Source organism: Arachis hypogaea, chromosome 10 (genome assembly GCF_003086295.3).
Source record: "Arachis hypogaea cultivar Tifrunner chromosome 10, arahy.Tifrunner.gnm2.J5K5, whole genome shotgun sequence".
Classification (NCBI taxonomy): domain Eukaryota; kingdom Viridiplantae; phylum Streptophyta; class Magnoliopsida; order Fabales; family Fabaceae; genus Arachis; species Arachis hypogaea.
Window position 1 is genome coordinate 31,334,424 of NC_092045.1, and position 17,384 is coordinate 31,351,807.

At 35.8% G+C, this 17,384-nt stretch overlaps 1 protein-coding gene across 3 annotated transcripts; it reads left to right on the forward strand.

Annotated features, from left to right (window-relative positions):
- Window positions 1-219: 219 nt before the first annotated feature.
- LOC112715517 (kinesin-like protein KIN-12D) lies at window positions 220-15,795 on the forward strand. 3 transcript variants are annotated; one of them, XM_025767294.3, is made up of 38 exons: window positions 220-498; window positions 586-1,216; window positions 1,326-1,481; window positions 1,588-1,671; window positions 2,327-2,446; window positions 2,586-2,699; window positions 2,795-2,887; window positions 3,014-3,174; window positions 3,269-3,343; window positions 3,461-3,548; window positions 3,632-3,690; window positions 3,786-3,849; window positions 3,951-4,016; window positions 4,111-4,308; window positions 4,794-4,898; window positions 4,987-5,222; window positions 5,302-5,371; window positions 5,467-5,529; window positions 5,929-5,973; window positions 6,064-6,143; window positions 6,271-6,319; window positions 6,438-8,111; window positions 8,227-8,670; window positions 9,399-11,834; window positions 12,212-12,319; window positions 12,407-12,528; window positions 12,650-12,737; window positions 12,868-12,942; window positions 13,125-13,367; window positions 13,456-13,554; window positions 13,794-13,868; window positions 13,951-14,009; window positions 14,122-14,233; window positions 14,315-14,425; window positions 14,698-14,868; window positions 14,967-15,032; window positions 15,255-15,374; window positions 15,463-15,795. In XM_025767294.3, exons 2-38 carry the CDS (start codon window positions 587-589, stop codon window positions 15,604-15,606), a joined length of 8,703 nt encoding a protein of 2,900 aa, XP_025623079.1. In that variant the 5' UTR covers window positions 220-498; window position 586; the 3' UTR covers window positions 15,607-15,795. The 3 variants fall into 3 exon arrangements, 1 of the variants encoding a protein (XP_025623079.1); XR_011866560.1 differs by lacking the exons at window positions 12,650-12,737; window positions 12,868-12,942; window positions 13,125-13,367; ... (7 more) ...; window positions 15,255-15,374; window positions 15,463-15,795 and adding an exon at window positions 12,004-12,111 and having other exon boundaries at window positions 12,407-12,423; XR_003159753.3 differs by lacking the exons at window positions 12,407-12,528; window positions 12,650-12,737; window positions 12,868-12,942; ... (8 more) ...; window positions 15,255-15,374; window positions 15,463-15,795 and adding an exon at window positions 12,014-12,111 and having other exon boundaries at window positions 12,212-12,307.
- Window positions 15,796-17,384: the final 1,589 nt, after the last annotated feature.

Here is a 17,384-nt window from a genome sequence, read left to right on the forward strand (position 1 = left end):
AGCAATGACCCAATTTAACCCAACCCAACTTAGCCGTTGAAAATTTGAATCCTTGCTTTAATTACAAGTTTACAACCAACACGGTGTCAAGAACCCACCTCCCAATGACAAAAATACCCTCGCAATTCGAACCATGAAACCGCGATTATGTACACAAATTTGAATCCTAGAACGAATCTCAGCCGTTTAATGTAAGTCCCTTCTCATTACTACTATTCCACTTCAAAATTTTCAAATCAAACGGAAAACAAAGCAAAGCCCCCCCAAACCCTCACATCTAGCGTGAGAGAGAGAGAGTGTTTGTGTGCGTGTGCATGAATGAGTTCGAGTTCGAGTTCGAGTTCGAGTTAGAACACGATCTATGTTGAGCGATCCAGTTCTATCTCAAATCCCTAGCAAAAACTCCAATAATCCATCTTGAACAGGCAGGAAACAATTAAGGTCCAGAATTTCTCAAATTCGCAGATACGGGATTCTGTTCTTCAACTCCTCATTCAGGTATGAAATGAAGACTGCAGTTTTTATTATTGTTTCTTTTTGTGTGCTTACTGCGTCATTTCTGATCTTTTTGTTCTTCTGTGGTAGAATGCTGAGAGATTCCAAGTTGACGCGCCGAAATCCAGTGAAAAACGAAGAGATCGAGAATGTGGATCCTTCGGATTCCGCATCTGCTGCTTCGAGCTGCGGCGAAGGTTCTAGACCTCCACTAAACACAATTCAGGAAGGGAGTTCTCTTTGTAAGATCGAGAGGACTCCTTCTAAGCTCCACAAAGCAAGAGGATCTGATCCACCTGTGCCGTTTCGCACTCCGGATAAGCACGCAGCAGGAGGATCAGTCCTGTCCAAGAACCGGTTCGGATGGAATCAGAAGAACGATGCAGTTTCCATGTGCGATGAGAGGAGGGGATCTGGTGCTGTGAGTAATGTCACTCCTAGGGTGACACGCACTGGAGGAAGAGCTGCTGCTGCTACCACGGCTTGTTCGGAGAGCAATTCGGTGCAGAGCACTCCGACAAAGAGTGTGACAAAGCCTCCTCCGAGCTCAAGTGTCCGGAGTAAGGCTGATGGAAGTTTCAGTGCTCGCTTGGGAAGCTATATTTCCTTGTATAAAGGGGTTCCTAGCTCGGCTGTTACCCCAATGGTTATTAACACTATCGAAGTGCCTCACTTTGATCTCAAGGAAGATCCTTCCTTCTGGATTAATCACAATGTACAGGTAAGATTAAGATATGTATCCCAATTGAGCTAATTAGCTTCTCTTTTTATTTATTTTTTGGGTTTTTTTTGGAAGGGGGTTTTGAATTCTAATGCGAAAACTTGGTTAGGTTATTATTCGTGTTCGCCCCCTCAATAGCATGGAGAGGAGTATGCATGGTTATAACAGATGTTTGAAGCAAGAAAGTGCGCAGTGCATTACTTGGGTTGGGCAACCGGAATCTCGATTCACATTTGACCATGTTGCATGTGAAACAGTAGACCAGGTGTGTTAGCATTGAAAAGAGAGGTTGATGCACGGATTCACTGGATGAAGTTGTTTATTTCTTCTGTCTCTCTCTTTTTATTATTTATTTATTTATTTTTATGTAGGAAATGATTTTTCGAATGGCTGGTCTTCCAATGGTAGAAAACTGCCTTTCAGGATATAACAGTTGTATGTTCGCATATGGACAGGTATTATGCTGAATGGATTAGTCTAATTGTTATTCTGTTATTGTTAGTCATCCTTGTAAGCAATTTAACTTATAGGCATTTCATTTGTTAGCTATGTGTACTTTACCTGGGTTATGCAAAACCCCATTATTGTGATTGGTTTCATATTTAGTTGAAAATTGTGATCCCGCTTATTATCTGTGTTATCCATGACCGCATAAACCTTGATAGTGTATGCTGCTTGCTTGTGAGCAAAGATTTGCCATTACCAAATGGTAATGTTGCACTGACAGTAGCATAAAGGTTTCATCCTTTCATGCCCCATAATTTAGGAGGTTCATCATGTCATTCCTGCTTTGGATATGTTAAGAATATCTGCTGTACAGGAAATGGGATGCAACCGGAGCAAATTTTCTTAATAAGAACAACAAGCATAGCTTAGGCATTTTCAGTTGTTTTATGCATCCTTGTTTCTATGCCTAACTTACTGTAGGGCTGTATAAGTGTATACGCATTGAAACATTTGCCCCAAAATTTTCAAGTGTGCAATATATGCATTTTTTAAAGTAATTGTATGCTTTGGTGCTGTATAACATAACTAGAAATGGACAATAAGTGACCACAGCTTGTTTCTTTTTCAAGCATAAGATGATGAATAAGTCTGTCAATTATGTAGACAGGAAGTGGAAAAACACATACAATGCTCGGTGACATTGAAGATTTAGATGTGAACCCCAGCCCCCATCGCGGAATGACTCCACGAATATTTGAGTTTTTGTTTGCCAGGATCCAAGCCGTAAATTCATCTCTCACTGCTACTAGTTTTATATATATATTTTTTATAATTTGTATAAGAAAGCTAGTTTTTATTATGACTAAAATATTTGGCCCGCCATTTTTTAAGAACTTTTGTCACTTCTATACTAAAATTTTAGGAAGAGGAAAGCCGAAGGGATGAAAATTTAAAATACAACTGCAAGTGTTCATTCTTAGAGATTTACAATGAGCAGATTACGGATCTACTTGATCCATCATCCACCAATTTGCTAGTAAGTTCGTTTCTTCCATCATCTAATGGTTGTGTAAATATTGTAAAGTTTTTAACTATTTTAGTATATTTACTTTTGCTGCATTATCTACATAGCTGCGTGAGGATGTCAAGAGGGGGGTTTATGTAGAAAACCTATCTGAGTTTGAGGTTCAAAGTGTGAATGACATTCTTAGGCTTCTAATTCAGGTACTGTTGTGTTCTTTTTTGAGGCATCACCAACAAAATTTCTCCTCTCATTTACTTAATTTCACGTTAGTATGTATTGTTTCTGCCGTGGACTTTCTCCCATTATTTTGTGTCTATGAAATGTAGGGGTCGGCAAATAGAAAGGTTGCAGCAACAAACATGAATAGAGAGAGCAGTAGGTCCCACAGTGTTTTTACGTGTGTAATTGAAAGCACATGGGAGAAAGATTCCACAACCAATTACCGTTTTGCTAGGCTAAACCTGGTTGATCTAGCTGGTTCAGAAAGGTAACATGATAATGTGGTTCCTGATATGTGGTTGTACCAAATGTAGCTTGAGATACCTATGTACATGTACTCACCAAGTTCTCATTCATAACAGACAGAAAACTTCTGGTGCTGAGGGTGAGCGACTAAAGGAAGCAGCTAACATAAATAAGTCACTATCTACTTTGGGGTAGCTTTTTTTTTCCCCTCTCTAAAGCATATTTATATATTTAGAACTCCAAAAGATATAATTGTCTTATCTGTGCATTATTTTTATGTAACTGATATCTTCTAATCAATCTTACAGTCATGTAATTATGATACTAGTGGATGTGGCGAATGGGAAGCAGAGGCATATCCCATATAGAGACTCTAGGCTAACATTTCTTCTTCAGGTTAATCCCACTCAGTGGTTGCTTTCGACATTTTCATTCTCAAACTGATCCTTATTCTTTACTATATTTGGCACAAAATGCAGGACTCTCTTGGTGGAAACTCAAAAACAATGATAATTGCCAATGTTAGCCCTTCTATATGGTTAGTTTTTTTTGCCTGGAACTAAGTTTCCTTCCTTGAAATTCTACATATTTTAACTGATACAGAGTGTAGCCTTACCTATTTCACTGTTGCAGTTGTGCCGCTGAAACGTTGAATACACTTAAGTTTGCTCAGAGAGCAAAACTCATTCAGAATAATGTTAGTTCTATTCTATGATAACTCTGAGTCTTTGACCAATGTTGAATGGCATGATTCTAATAATCAAATACACGTTCTAAATTGTGTTTGTGTCCCTGTAGGCTGTGGTAAATGAAGACTCTTCTGGGGATGTGATAGCTCTACAGCACCAAATACGACTTTTGAAGGTGTTATTTGTTTTTCTTGTAATGTAAGCTTTGTGTGTCAATAATTTGAAAATTAAAATTACACGGTCTAATTGTTTTTGGGGGACGCGGGCAGGAGGAGCTCTCTACCCTCAAACGATGCCAGAATGTCTCCAGGTCTTTATCGTTCTCTTTGGCATCTGCTAGAGATATAAAACAATCTCTAGAAGAATGTTGCGTAGAAAATGCATCAGGATCAGATATGGATGAACAAGATGACGATGATAATATAATTGATTGTGGATCCAATGGCATCAGAATGTCCTTCAAACAGGTACACTTGGCTTTATTTGGTTAACGAATATCCATTTGAATGTGACAGTTTTTTGCTTAATTATAAGCCTCTTCTTGTATAAGTTTTCTGCTGTCCTTCAAGTACTTCTTACTCTCGGATTTTTCTGTGTACTGCGTTATCGGTAAGCTTCTGAAGTAGATAGAAAAATTTGGTTATTTTGATAGGTTCTTCAGAATGGTGTCCCTTAGCCACACTAGTGATGTATTCTATCTTGGTGCTGGCCTGTTCTAACTGCCAAAACCCCCTCGCTTAAAGGGATCAGGCTGCATGCTCTGAATTTGCCATTTTCCCGTAATTGTGAAAACTATTTTAATAGACTGATCTGTTACTATTTGTGGCTAATTTAGCATCTATTGTTTGTCAATTGCAACATACAAGTCATTATTTTATGTATCTCCATGAAATTGGAATATAGTCTCATGCCATGACTCTGTTTATGATATTCAAAATTGTTGGTGGTTCAGTTAGAATCATTGGAATCAACTCTTGCTGGAGCTTTGAGAAGGGAGCAAATGGCAGAAGCTTCTGTTAAGCAACTAGAGGCAGAGATTGAGCAATTAAACTATTTGGTAGTTTTCTTACGAGGTCATCCTGCTCTTGGAGTTTTACATTTCAAATATTTGTTCAACCCTTAACTATAGATTCTTTGTTGCTTAGGTTCGTCAAAGAGAGGAGGATGCTAGAAGCTGCAAAATGATGCTTAGGTTTCGTGAAGACAAAATTCGTAGACTGGAATCCCAGATTTCTGGTTCTATGCCTACAGATGCAGTTTTGTTAGAAGAGAATAAAGCTCTGTCCGATGAGATTCAGATACTCAAGGGAAAACTTGAACGAAATCCTGAAGTTACTCGATTTGCAGTGGAGAATATCAGGCTTCTAGACCAACTTAAAAGGTGATATATTGTTTTCCCCCAAGATTTCGTAGTATAAATTTTCTCTGATTTTAGCAGTTCCTCATGATGACATTAACAGATATCAAGAGTTTTATGAAGAGAGGGAGAGAGAGATTCTTTTAGCTGAAGTGTCTACTTTGAGGGATCAGGTACATTTTTCTCCAGGATATGTGGTAGATAAGTAATTTCTACTCTAGATTCCTTGTTACAAAGCTTCTGTGATTGAAAAACCTTTTTTCGGCAGCTGCTTCAATTTCATGGAAGAAACTCCATACTGAGTAGTTCAAATTATGGCATTGAAGCTCAGGTCAGTTGATAATTATCTGATGCGATATATATTATTTCCATTTCGGTCATTAAAGAATTCTTTCCCTTTTTGGCTGTCGTTAGAATATTTGAATATTTCATTTGAAAACAAATAAACAATGAACGAATATATTACTAGTATGGTATTGCATGAAGTCATAAGAAGGAAGGATGCTATTGTCGATCTACAAGTCACTCTATCTGTTTTCAGTAGTTCTTAATAGTTTAATTGAGAAAAATTAGTTAATAGCTATTAATAATAAATTATTATTTAGCATGAAATATGTTGGATACTCGACAGAAAGTAAATAAAAATAAATTTAACACGAATTAGGAGTTTGCTACTCCTATAGACTAATGTACACGACATTCTAACATTTTCCAATTACTATTTCTGCAGAAAAACCACTGCTGCGGGAAAGAAAAAGACTCTGTTGAACTAGAGGTTTTTAATCCTGCCTTTAGAATTAAATGAACATTCTTATTCTTCTGCAAAGTTGCAGTATACGTGACCACTTTCATTTATGGATTGCAGTTGAAAAAAACACGTGATGAGTTACAAGAATGCAAGCGTAACTTAAATTATTGCTTAGAGGAGAATACGAAACTCAGTAGGTATGCGGTTTGTTCTACTGAATACTGATGAAGTTCATTTCATAATATGCACGAAGATTGGAGCCCTTAATATTGACCGGAAGAATCCTAATTTATTTATTTATTTTTGCATTGCATATTTTTTCAGGGAATTAGAATCTCTATATCCAAGATTGACAAACATAAATGCCACAAAGGTAGTCCTTAAAACTGATAAAGCATCCTCTTATTTAACATTTTTTTAGTACCAAATGTATGCGTGATTTTTCATTTTCTTGAAAAATAATGTTTGTTCTTTTAATGACTATATTTTAGGATTCTACTGAAGAACCATTGCGTGAAGCTCAAGCACTTTCACCCAAGCTTGAAGGGAACCCTGAAACTCATACATTCACAGAAGATATATTGAATTTGCAGTTGGAATTAGACATAATGAAGATTATTCTGAAGGAAGAGAGGACTTTCCGTGCTCTATTGGAGGAGCAAAAAAGCAGCTTAAAACAGGATCTTCAGATGGAAAAGGACAAACTTTTGCTGAAAAGCAAACTATTAGAAGATTCAGACAATGAGCTGAAAGAGGCCAAATCTGTTATTGAAGCTCTTGAATCTCAACAAATTCTGTCGATCCAAGAGATAGAAGAGATGAGAAACAAGAACAATGATTATTTGGAGCTTATGAGAAAGCAAGAATGTGAAATCAGGGCCTTGAAGAACCAATTTGCATGCAAAGAGTTAAGGGACAATTTGCTTTCAAATAGTTCAGAGATTGAAAATGAGTCTCCCTTACAGGTAAAACTCAAAAGGATGCATGACTCTCTCGAAAAAGCCAAGCAACTGAACATATTTTATCAAAGAGATCATGCACTTCAAATATCTAATGAGGAAGAGATGGATGAAGTCCGTCGGCAGGCTGAGGCTGAAACTGTTGAGGTGATTGTCCGTATGCAGGAAGAACTTGCAAAGCTCCAACATGAAGTACATGATAATCGTTTGAAGGAAACAAAAATGAGAGAGAGCATACAGCATCTGGAAACTGAATTGAAGGAAGTGCAGGAGAGATTGCTTGCTAGTGGTGATGATAATCAAAGTTTACGTGAAGAGCTTGTGCAGAAAGATATATACCTAAGGTCACTAGCTGAAGAGTGGGAACTACTGACCTCTGAGATTGGAGAGATTCTTTCTGATGGATTTGAGTCACTTCTTGATGCTTCTGATGAACTTGTCCACATAAGCAATTCATTTCCTGATAAAAGGATCTGGATTTCTGAACAAGTTGGCATGATTGTTAGAAAAATCTCTGAAAAGGAATTATTAATTGATGAACTGAGAAGATGCTTGGAGGATGCAAGCAATAAAAGAAGTGATATGGAGTGCATGTTGAAGTCCCTACGAAGTGCAGCAATGGTGATTACTGAAGCCCACCAGAAGGACAGCATGGAAAAAGAGAAAGAAGTTATCCAGTTAACATCAGATCTGAGTGAAAAAACATTTATTGTGACACAGCTGGAAGAGCAGTTGATAACGGCAGAAAACCATTTCAGAAATGCTGCTAACTGTGCAACTGCAGCCTTTGTTGTTGTGGATAGAATGTCAGACGTGAATCTTGGTTACCTTAAAGATCTCAAGCACAAGGATACACTGCTTAGTGAATTAGCTGAGGCCAACAGTAGGAAGGATGCCCTACTTGCTCAGCACTCTGCTTCACTTGTTCAAGCTGAGACACAGGTAACAGATTTGCAAGAAAGATGCAATCAATTATTGCAGAAGCTGTCTGAGGAGCAAGAGCATTCTTTTGCTTTGGAACAAAAGCTTGAAGATATTGAAAAAAGTGCCATTTCAAAGACAAGGGAGCAGCTAGCAACATTACGAGATGGAGTCTCTTCAATGAGGTCATGTATGGCCTCAATAGCAAAGCCTTCAGGAAATCTTGATAACGGAAATTCAATGGATGTGTGCACATCTTCTTGTGACGATAATGATGAAATTGGGGTAAGCTAATGCTGCTTTTTTGTTTGTTACTTTTAGGTTGTCACATTTTTTTTTCACTCATGGCTGTGCTTAGTGAATTTTTTTATTTAGTATTTGCTATTTTGCATTCTTGCAGGCAAGTTCTGAAACACATCGATACAATAATTCAGGTCAATCATATGCTAAAGAACGTCTAGGTCACTTGGCTGACTTACCCTCTGAATTGGTAACAAAAAGTGGACATGATAACCAGAAATCCAGAAGAGTCTGCAAGGATGCATGTGAAAGAGATGTTACCATTACACTTTTGAGAAAAGAGATAGAATGTGCTCTTGAAAGCTTAAAACAAGTGCAAGATGAGATGGCAAGACTACATGCAGAGAAAAAAGAGATGTCAATGTCTGAAAAGCAGAGTAGGCAAAGTGTTGAGTGCCTCAAAACTCGGATACTTTCCCTGCAGGCAACTATGATCAACTTTGAAGAGCACTCCAAAGCCAAGCTTGATATCCTCAACCATAAACTCAGAGACTTAGAAAATAGTATGAAAGAAGCTGGATCCCATTGGAACCGGACCAAAGAGGTATTTGTTTTGAAAATTTAACAAAATGTTCTGTGTGACACCTCTGTCGCTGCTGCTCTTCTATGTAAGGAGATTTCTTAGCATTATGTGCACTTGCTTTTCTTGATTTCATTTCATTTGCTTGTGTGCTTGTTTTTCTCATGGACATTTCTCTATTAACAATGAATCCTATGAAGCACCAGCACACTGTCCTGGGGGAAACATAGATGGCGACTTCATTTATTTGTTAGACATATACTATGTAAATTACCTTTAAAAAGATTCTAAAAGTATCTTGGTATCGTAAGTGATGTCAAACTACAGACTGCCAATTTTAAATACTTTAAAAAAGAAGCGGACTTTTGAATTTCCATCGAAATTCTTGTTTGAAAAATTTTATTTTACTTTGTTTTAAAAAATGAAGTTTAGTTGTGTTTGTACTGTTTCAAGGTTGTGGTATTAGATATTTGGGGAGGATTCTTATTTTTCTTTTTTCTTTTTTCTTTTTTTGGTTAAGACATCGTAACTTCGTAAGACATGTATTCATGTTTGGGCATGTCAAGATATTTTGTTTTATTTATTTATTTGTTTTTTAAAATATTTTGGTCAATAGACAAATAGACATGTAGCACACGTGTGTCAAAGAGTTTCTGTCAGGGCAGCATGTCCAACAAGCAGACACAATGGCTCCAAGTAGCGCTGGTCTCTTAGCAGCTAGCACTAACCTTCCTTCTTGCTTCTTGGTGCAGTGGCTTGAACATGAGGTTGGAGAGGCAAACACTATTAGAGTGCAGAAAGCTTCAGAGGCGTCCTGTATTCTTGCTAAGTTTGAAGAAGCTCAAGATGCAATGAGAGAAGCAAATGGTAGAATTAATGAATTAATGATAACTAATGAGTCGATGAAGCTTGATATTGAAAGACTTAAAGGTAGAGAAGTCACATTACTTGATGAGAAGGGTAGCTTAATAATCAAGGTTGAGTGCTTGCAAGCTGTTGTTGATACGAAGCATCAAGAGATTGAGAACCTTGTTGAGTCAAATCTTCTTGAAACAAAGAACTTGATTGTGGAGCTTGATGATGCTGTCAAAGAGGTACAGTTGACCATCAAGGAAATTTTTATGTCTTTAGCTAGTGACTTACACTGCATCAAGTCCCAGTTTTTGTATTCTACTAAATTTGTGCAGCCATGGCTTGAGAAGATCTGGTCTGAGATAGTTTTGAAAGACTCCGCTATTTCCGTCTTACATCTATGTCACATGGGTATTCTACTTGAAACAGTAACTGGGATGCACGCAGAAAACGGTTTGCTATCACACGGCTTATCTGAATCAAACTCTATTGTAAGTGATTTGAAGGAACACAACTTTCGGACAAAGCAAGAGCTTGATATGTGCAGAGTCTTAAAAGGGAAGCTGCTGGCTGACATCAAACACAGTTTTGACCGTATTTCAAGGAAGGAAGAGGAAGCCGGTGAGATCACCCTGAAGCTAAACACGTTTGCCAAAAACATATCAGACTTGCAGCTGCAGGAGGAGATGATGTTGCAGAGGTCTAATGAAATGGGATCTCAACTTGCTATATTGATGAGAGATTTGGACATGAGCAATAACGATGCAGTGATATCCCTTTTAGATCAAGAGAAAGAACTGAAGCAGAAAGTAGAGGCTGTTGAGTCTGAAGCTGAATATTTTATGGAAGACTGGTATGCGAAAGACTTTGAATCACTCATCCATGCTTCTGAACTAAAAGATATGTCCCATCACTTGGCTCATGTGGAGGAGAACTTCACCAAGTACTCTACACTGATTGAGCATTTGAAGAAAGAAACAATATTTTCCCAGGTAGGAACTGAGTTAGCAGACCAAATTTTGATGGATAAGGAGGTCGAGTTTACTGTTCTAGAAGGAGAAGTTCAGCAGCGCAAAGTAGAAAGGCAGGACCTATTAGTTGAATTGAACCAGAATAGATTAAAAATTGCAGAGTTGGGTGAAATTGACAAAGCCCTTGCACAAAACATAGAGTGTCTAAAGAATGCTACTAGTTCAAATATTGCACTGAAGGGTGAACTTTCTGAAGTTAAGGAAGAAAATAAAAGACTTTGGGATAAGGTTCAAGATCTTGAAGCTGATTATGACAGAGTTATTGTGGATCTCATAGGGAAGGAAGTTGAAGTTTCCTTTCTAAAAGGGGAAGTTCAGCATGCACGAGTGGAAAGGGAGGGCTTTTTAATGGAATTAAATCTGAATGTCTCAAGGATTGCAGAGATGGGTGAAATAAACAAGGCCCTTGAACTAAACATAGAGTTTCTAAAGGATGCTACTTGTTCAAATAATGCATTGAAGAGAGAAGTTGTTGAAGTTAAGGAAGCAAAGCAAAGACTCCAGGTTAAGATTCTGGATCTTGAAGCTGATTATGATAAAGTTATTGCAGCTCTCATAGAGAAGGATGTGGCATCAACATGTTCATTCCATCACATTTCTGTTCTTGAACATCAGAAGAAAGAGTTGATGAAAGTAAATAGCACGTTGGAAGATTCATCTTGCAACTTTCAGAATGAGCTGAGCCTAAGAGATTTGGAGATAACTAGAATGCAAAGCTTACTGCAAGTTGAGGTGTCCAGAAAGGATGATGTAATTAAAGGGTTGCTCTATGACATGAGCTTGCTGCAGGAGTCAGCATCTAACAGTAAAGACCAAAAAGATGAAATCGATGACATGATGGCTAGAATGGAGTCATTAGAAGCGGAGCTTGCTCTTAAATCAGGTGAGCTTGCTGATGCTGTTTCCAATTGTCAACTGTTTGAAGCTAAGTTGCAAGAAAAATCAGACATCATTACAGCTCTTGAGTTGGATCTCTCTAAAGAGCGTGAGGCTCTAAAGTTGCAATCCAGAGAAAATCAAGATCTTAGAACTCATATTGAGGATAGCTTGGCAACGAGAAAATTGGTTGATGATGAGCTTAAGGAAAAAAGGAAGATCACAGAGAGCTTAGAAGATGAAATCTTGGAAATGAGCAGTGTTCTTGGCGAAATGAATGATACAATTAAAAACCTGAGTGATGATCTTGATGAAGTTGCTGCCGAGAGGGATCAACTTCAGGGTCAGATAATTTGCCTCAAGCAAAGTCTTGAAAAAGCAGAAGCTGAAGTTGAAGCTAATGCAGCAGTTGCTCAAGAAGCTCAGAAGGTAATGTTTTTATTGATCAAGTTGAATGCGCTAATCATTTAGATATGTAAAATGATTAGCTTTAGGTGTGTATGGTGCACAATTTTAAATCTAGCACCTGCATAAGTTTATAACTTTATGTGCAGTTTAGATTAATAATCAGGAAATATTTTGATTCAAACTTCCATAGTTTGATGCAGGAACGGAACAAAGCAATAGTGCAATAGTGATACTGATAACCTACAAGAACTGGTTGAATCTTTTATACATTGATTTTCTTTTCTGTATTAGCTACTAGGTATATTTATAAACTCATCAGTGAATGTGACATACGGTTGACTACTTGGGTTATGGTTTTCTTCCATGTTCCCATCTGATATTAGTGACAACAATTGCAGGTGGCTGAAACACGAAAAGTTTATGCTAAAGAAAAGGAAGCAGAGGTGAAACTCCTAGAGAGATCTGTTGAAGAGCTGGAAAGTATTGTAAATGTACTGGAAAACAAAGTATGTTGTCAATGATTTTGTTAATGTCACAGGAAGCTTCTTTAGTTCAGAGCCATTTCACCTCATAAATTAAGAATTATTATTCAGGTTGACATCATCAAAGGAGAAGCACAACGACAACGCCTGCAAAGAGAAGATCTAGAATTGGAGCTACATGCATTGAAAGACCAGATGCAAAATGTTAGAAATGCTGATACTGACATGAAAAGGTCGAGGGCATTTATTCCAATTGTTTGCCTTGGATGTATATACACCTTTTATACTGTACACAACTGGATACAACATGCTAATTAGAAGTAAAATATTTTATTTCTCTTTCCATTCCTTTAGATTCTTGGATGAAAAGGAGAAAAGCCTTGAAGAAGCTTTAAATCAGATACTTGTTCTCAAAAGGGATTTAGCAGGAAAGAATGAAGAGGCAAGGTTTCTAGACCATGACTAACTGCATCTGGTGCTTTATATATATGTTTTATTCTTATATGTTTTTTTAATTGAAGTTTATGATAACATACAAATTCCATTTCCCCCTCTTGACTTGTCTTCAACAGATTGTACAAATGAAGGCTCATATTTCAGAGCTAAATTTGCATGCTGAAGCGCAGGCAAAGGAGTACAAACAGAAAGTAAATATAGTAATTATATTCAGTAAAATATTCTTGGATGCCATCTTAGTTTAATTTATGACTTGGCAGTACCAGCTCAGCACATACAGTTCATGAGTTCAATCTTGCATTCTTTCTTCTGAGTTTATTACTAATTATTTCTTTTAGCTATATAATATAATTGTATCATTATCTTAAACCAGTTCAAAGCATTGGAAGCCATGGTCGAGCAAGTCAAACCTGAGGAGCTTTCTACACAATCCAGCTGTGCTTTGCCAAACAAGTCCGAGAAGAATGCTTCCAAGTCTCGAGGTTCCAGTTCTCCTTTCAAGTGCATTGGTCTGGGCCTGGCACAACAGATTAAATATGAGAAAGTTGAGGAGCTGTCTGCTGCAAGACTTCGCATTGAAGAACTAGAGGCCCAGGCAGCATGTAGACAGAAAGAGGTAGCTTTTACCTGAAGTTCCTATTCTACAGTTGTTGGACTTCGGCTTTGTTACTGGTTAAATATATTTCATCGTTTTCTTTGTCCAGATATTTGCACTGAACGCTAGACTTGCTGCTGCTGAGAGCATGACCCATGATGTAATACGTGATTTACTTGGAGTCAAGTTAGATATGACCTCTTATGTGGTAAGCTCAAATATTTCAAAGCCATTTTTATTGGCTAGACTTTATGATATTTATACTTTATTAGTATAAAACCAAATAGCTATTAAGCTATCATTATGTATTAATAATTTTTAAAGGACGTAATGCACCTGCACTTTTATGGTGGTGAACACATGGTGCAAATAAAGTACTTCCTTAATAAACAGGACATAGTTCTATTTGCTCATTGCTGCTAATCTTTAATTTTCATGTCAATGTAGTCACTGTTGGATAATGGGCAAGTGCAGAAGATTGCAGAGGAAGCTCAATTTCACACTCTAGAGCCACAAGAGAAGGTAAAATTATAATTTATAATAATATATGTTTGTTATGAGTTATGCTGAAACTTAGTTAATCTGAACTTCTGGCTCAATTCAGGAACAGGAGGTTACCAAATTAAAGAAGCAGCTGAATGAATTTATTGAAGAGAGACAAGGGTAAGTAACATTCACTCATTTTGGGCGGTTCATATTGAAGTTTCAGATTTTGAACCATTGTTAGCTTCTGTTTCACACATAATCCTTATGATTTTCAAACACGGTCTGCCAGATGGCTGCGAGAAATGGAAAAGAAACAAGCTGAAATAGTAGCTGCACAGATTGCATTGGAAAACCTTCGACAACGAGAGCAGTTACTAAAAACTGAGAATGAAATGTTGAAGGTAAATTTCTTTTATGCTTTATATTCTTTTTTATTACAATTTTCTCCGGTTTACATCAAAATTGTTCACTTTTCTTTGCAGATGGAAAATTTAAGTAAGAAAAACAAAGTAATGGAACTGGAGGAAGAAATCAAGAAGCTGTCTGGTCAGCAAAACCTTCAGCAGCGTATTCATCATCATGCTAAAATTAAGGTAGTATTAACCATTTTAGTTGAAATTAATGGATGGTGGATGATTCGATTTTATTTGCACTGTTAAGGTTTCAAATCTTTAGAGAATCATTTGAGGATGGTTTCATGTAATTATTGCCATGCAAGATAGTTATCTAGATTTTGCACCACTAAATTTCAACAAACTGATTGCATATAATATAAAAACAGATTATGAACTACCTTGATAAGTATTCTTGAAATCATATTTTCCTTGAAATCAATTTTGAGGCTGTTATTGGAATAACGGAACAGGAGGAAAACAACAGATTAAAATTACAGAATGAAGAACTCAGCGCAAATCTACGGAAGGCAAACATCTTTGTTTCACGGGTCAAGGAAGATTTTGGACGTCTTCGTGCTTCTGCTGGTGCGAAACCATGTTTTGATTTCAATGAGGAGCAACGTCTGATGACAAAACTAAAGGTTAGGCAGTCACCTAAGCATTATGTCACAATAGACGTGTAACACAAGTCTCTAATGACGATTAATGTCTAAAATTTCGAATGTATTAAATACTACAGGAGATTGAAGAAGAGAAAGTACAATTAGCACAACAATTACTGAGATTGTCAACCAATGTTCTGAAGGTCAGTGACAATGATTTTGGTTATTGCTCTCCCCTTTTAATAGTTTAACTGAATGTCATATTTTATGATGTGACAGTGACCTTGGTAACTGGTATATGATAATATGGATGATTGATCCATGACTCACTTCATATAGGGACAAGATTTAGGACACATTTATTTGAACTTCGAAAAATGATTTTGGTTGGTTTTTTAACTCTCAAATTATTATGCTCACTTCAGGCTGCAGGATTTACAAAGCGAATGTCAGAAATAGACCCCTCTCTAGCTGAGGAGGCACTAGAGGAGCTCAAGAACAGGATAGCTAATCTGGAAATGCAACAGGAAGATTTGAAGTTTAAGGTAAAGCGCAGGATAAAGTAGTAGATAATGATGCTTTTTGATCAACTTTCAAAATAGCTAACAGAAATGCACGGTAATTCTTGCCCAGAATAAAATCATAAAAGAAAAGGTGCGATTATCTGAGCTAATGCCACATGTTTCTCCGTTGAATTCAAGACCTGATGAGAATCATGCAACAACTCCACCAAGGACATCATCCCAAGCTCCTTTCCTTTCCAGTTTTGATCGATAGCAAGTAGTGTTAGCTAACACTATTTAATATTTGTATCATGTTTTGCAATCCTGAGCTATTCTTTTATTATCGTGTAAATAAACATGTAATGTATGTAGTATGTATGTACAGAGGTAAATCAGAAGGGAGATACATTATTATCTATCTATCTATTCTTAATATATAAAAGTAGATATATAAGTTTATCCATATTACTTTTAACTTTTAGAACATCTTTCTTCTTCTACTAATGCCATATCAGCAACATTACTTACTTAGCAAAATTTTAGAATAAACAATACAATAATTACCAACGACACTAATTAAAAATTAATAGCATCTAACTAAATTTGTAACTTACAAAGACATTAAATCTATATTCATATATTTATTATATCTTACTGTTGTAAACAATACAATAAATTTATAATTCTAATAATTAATTTATTAATTTCTATAAATAACTCATTCAATGTAATAAACATCCATATTACAAATTTCATAATAATATTATTAATTATAATAAATTTTACGTTACAAATATTCAAATTTCATATTTGAACTACTTATATAAGTCTCTTATTACTATTTCTTTAAATAACATTAAATTTAGCACAAAAAATTTATTTTCGAATTACATACCATTTCAAACTTACTCAATGGAGATAATTATGTTGAATGTGAAAAGTGTAAGAAGAAAGCATATGAAAAAGGAGATAATTACATTTTTGGCACATGTAATCAAACGCCACATTATTCAACAATAAGTAACTCTATATATTTTTCATAATTCCATCTATCAAATTATGAGTTACTAACTCAATAATTATTTTAAGTTCGAAATTCAATTAAAGGTTTCAGATCAAAGTGATACAACAACTGTTTTAAATCTAATGACACTCTAGAAAAGTAATGACATTGAAACAACACCCTAATTAAAAAATTTGTACAACCTCACTTATATTTGAAGTCAATGTAAATGATTTTAATCTTAAAGAAAGTTTTAAACAATACACTTTTACCAAGACATTTGTTCCAACAAAAAACACTGGACCTCAACACTCATTACAACAAATAAAACAGGTAATACTAAAAAAAATCACTTATTTTAGTTATTTTAGACATCATTTTTATTTCTAATTTAAATTATTCATTGATTATACGAACTAATTTCGCCAACACTAATATCATTAGATGAAAATTATATGCCCATCAAGAGATTAAGGAAAAAGAAAACTATACAAATTTAAGACACATTCGGAAGAAAAATATACTTATAAAGATGGAACAAACAACACAATAAAAAGTATATATAACTCAACAATTTATAAAGAACATGTCTTCACAAGAACCTACACAAAAAGAAAAAAGTAACAACTCTAACAACAACTAATAAAAAAAAGGAGGACGAACGCCACATAAGAAGGCTAAGTTCATCAATTAAAACGAATGCAAAAATCAAACCACCAAATAAAAATACCATTTTGTATATACAACTCTAATATCCAAATCTTTTGTACTATAATTTATATTAAATAAATAAAATATTTTTTAAATTTAACTTTAATTTACATATTTAATTTAATTCTACAAAATATAAAATTTTAATATTTATTATATACTATCATTAATTTACCGCCGTGCCTATTGCACAAATCTCATTCTAATTATTATAAAATGGGCCTAAAAGGTGTATTATGTCAAATTAACTCTTCAAAATATGGCATATTAATCTTTTTTGGTTTTCAAGACACCAAAAAACTTTTTTGTTATCTGCGAAATGAAAATGGGAGTGAAGT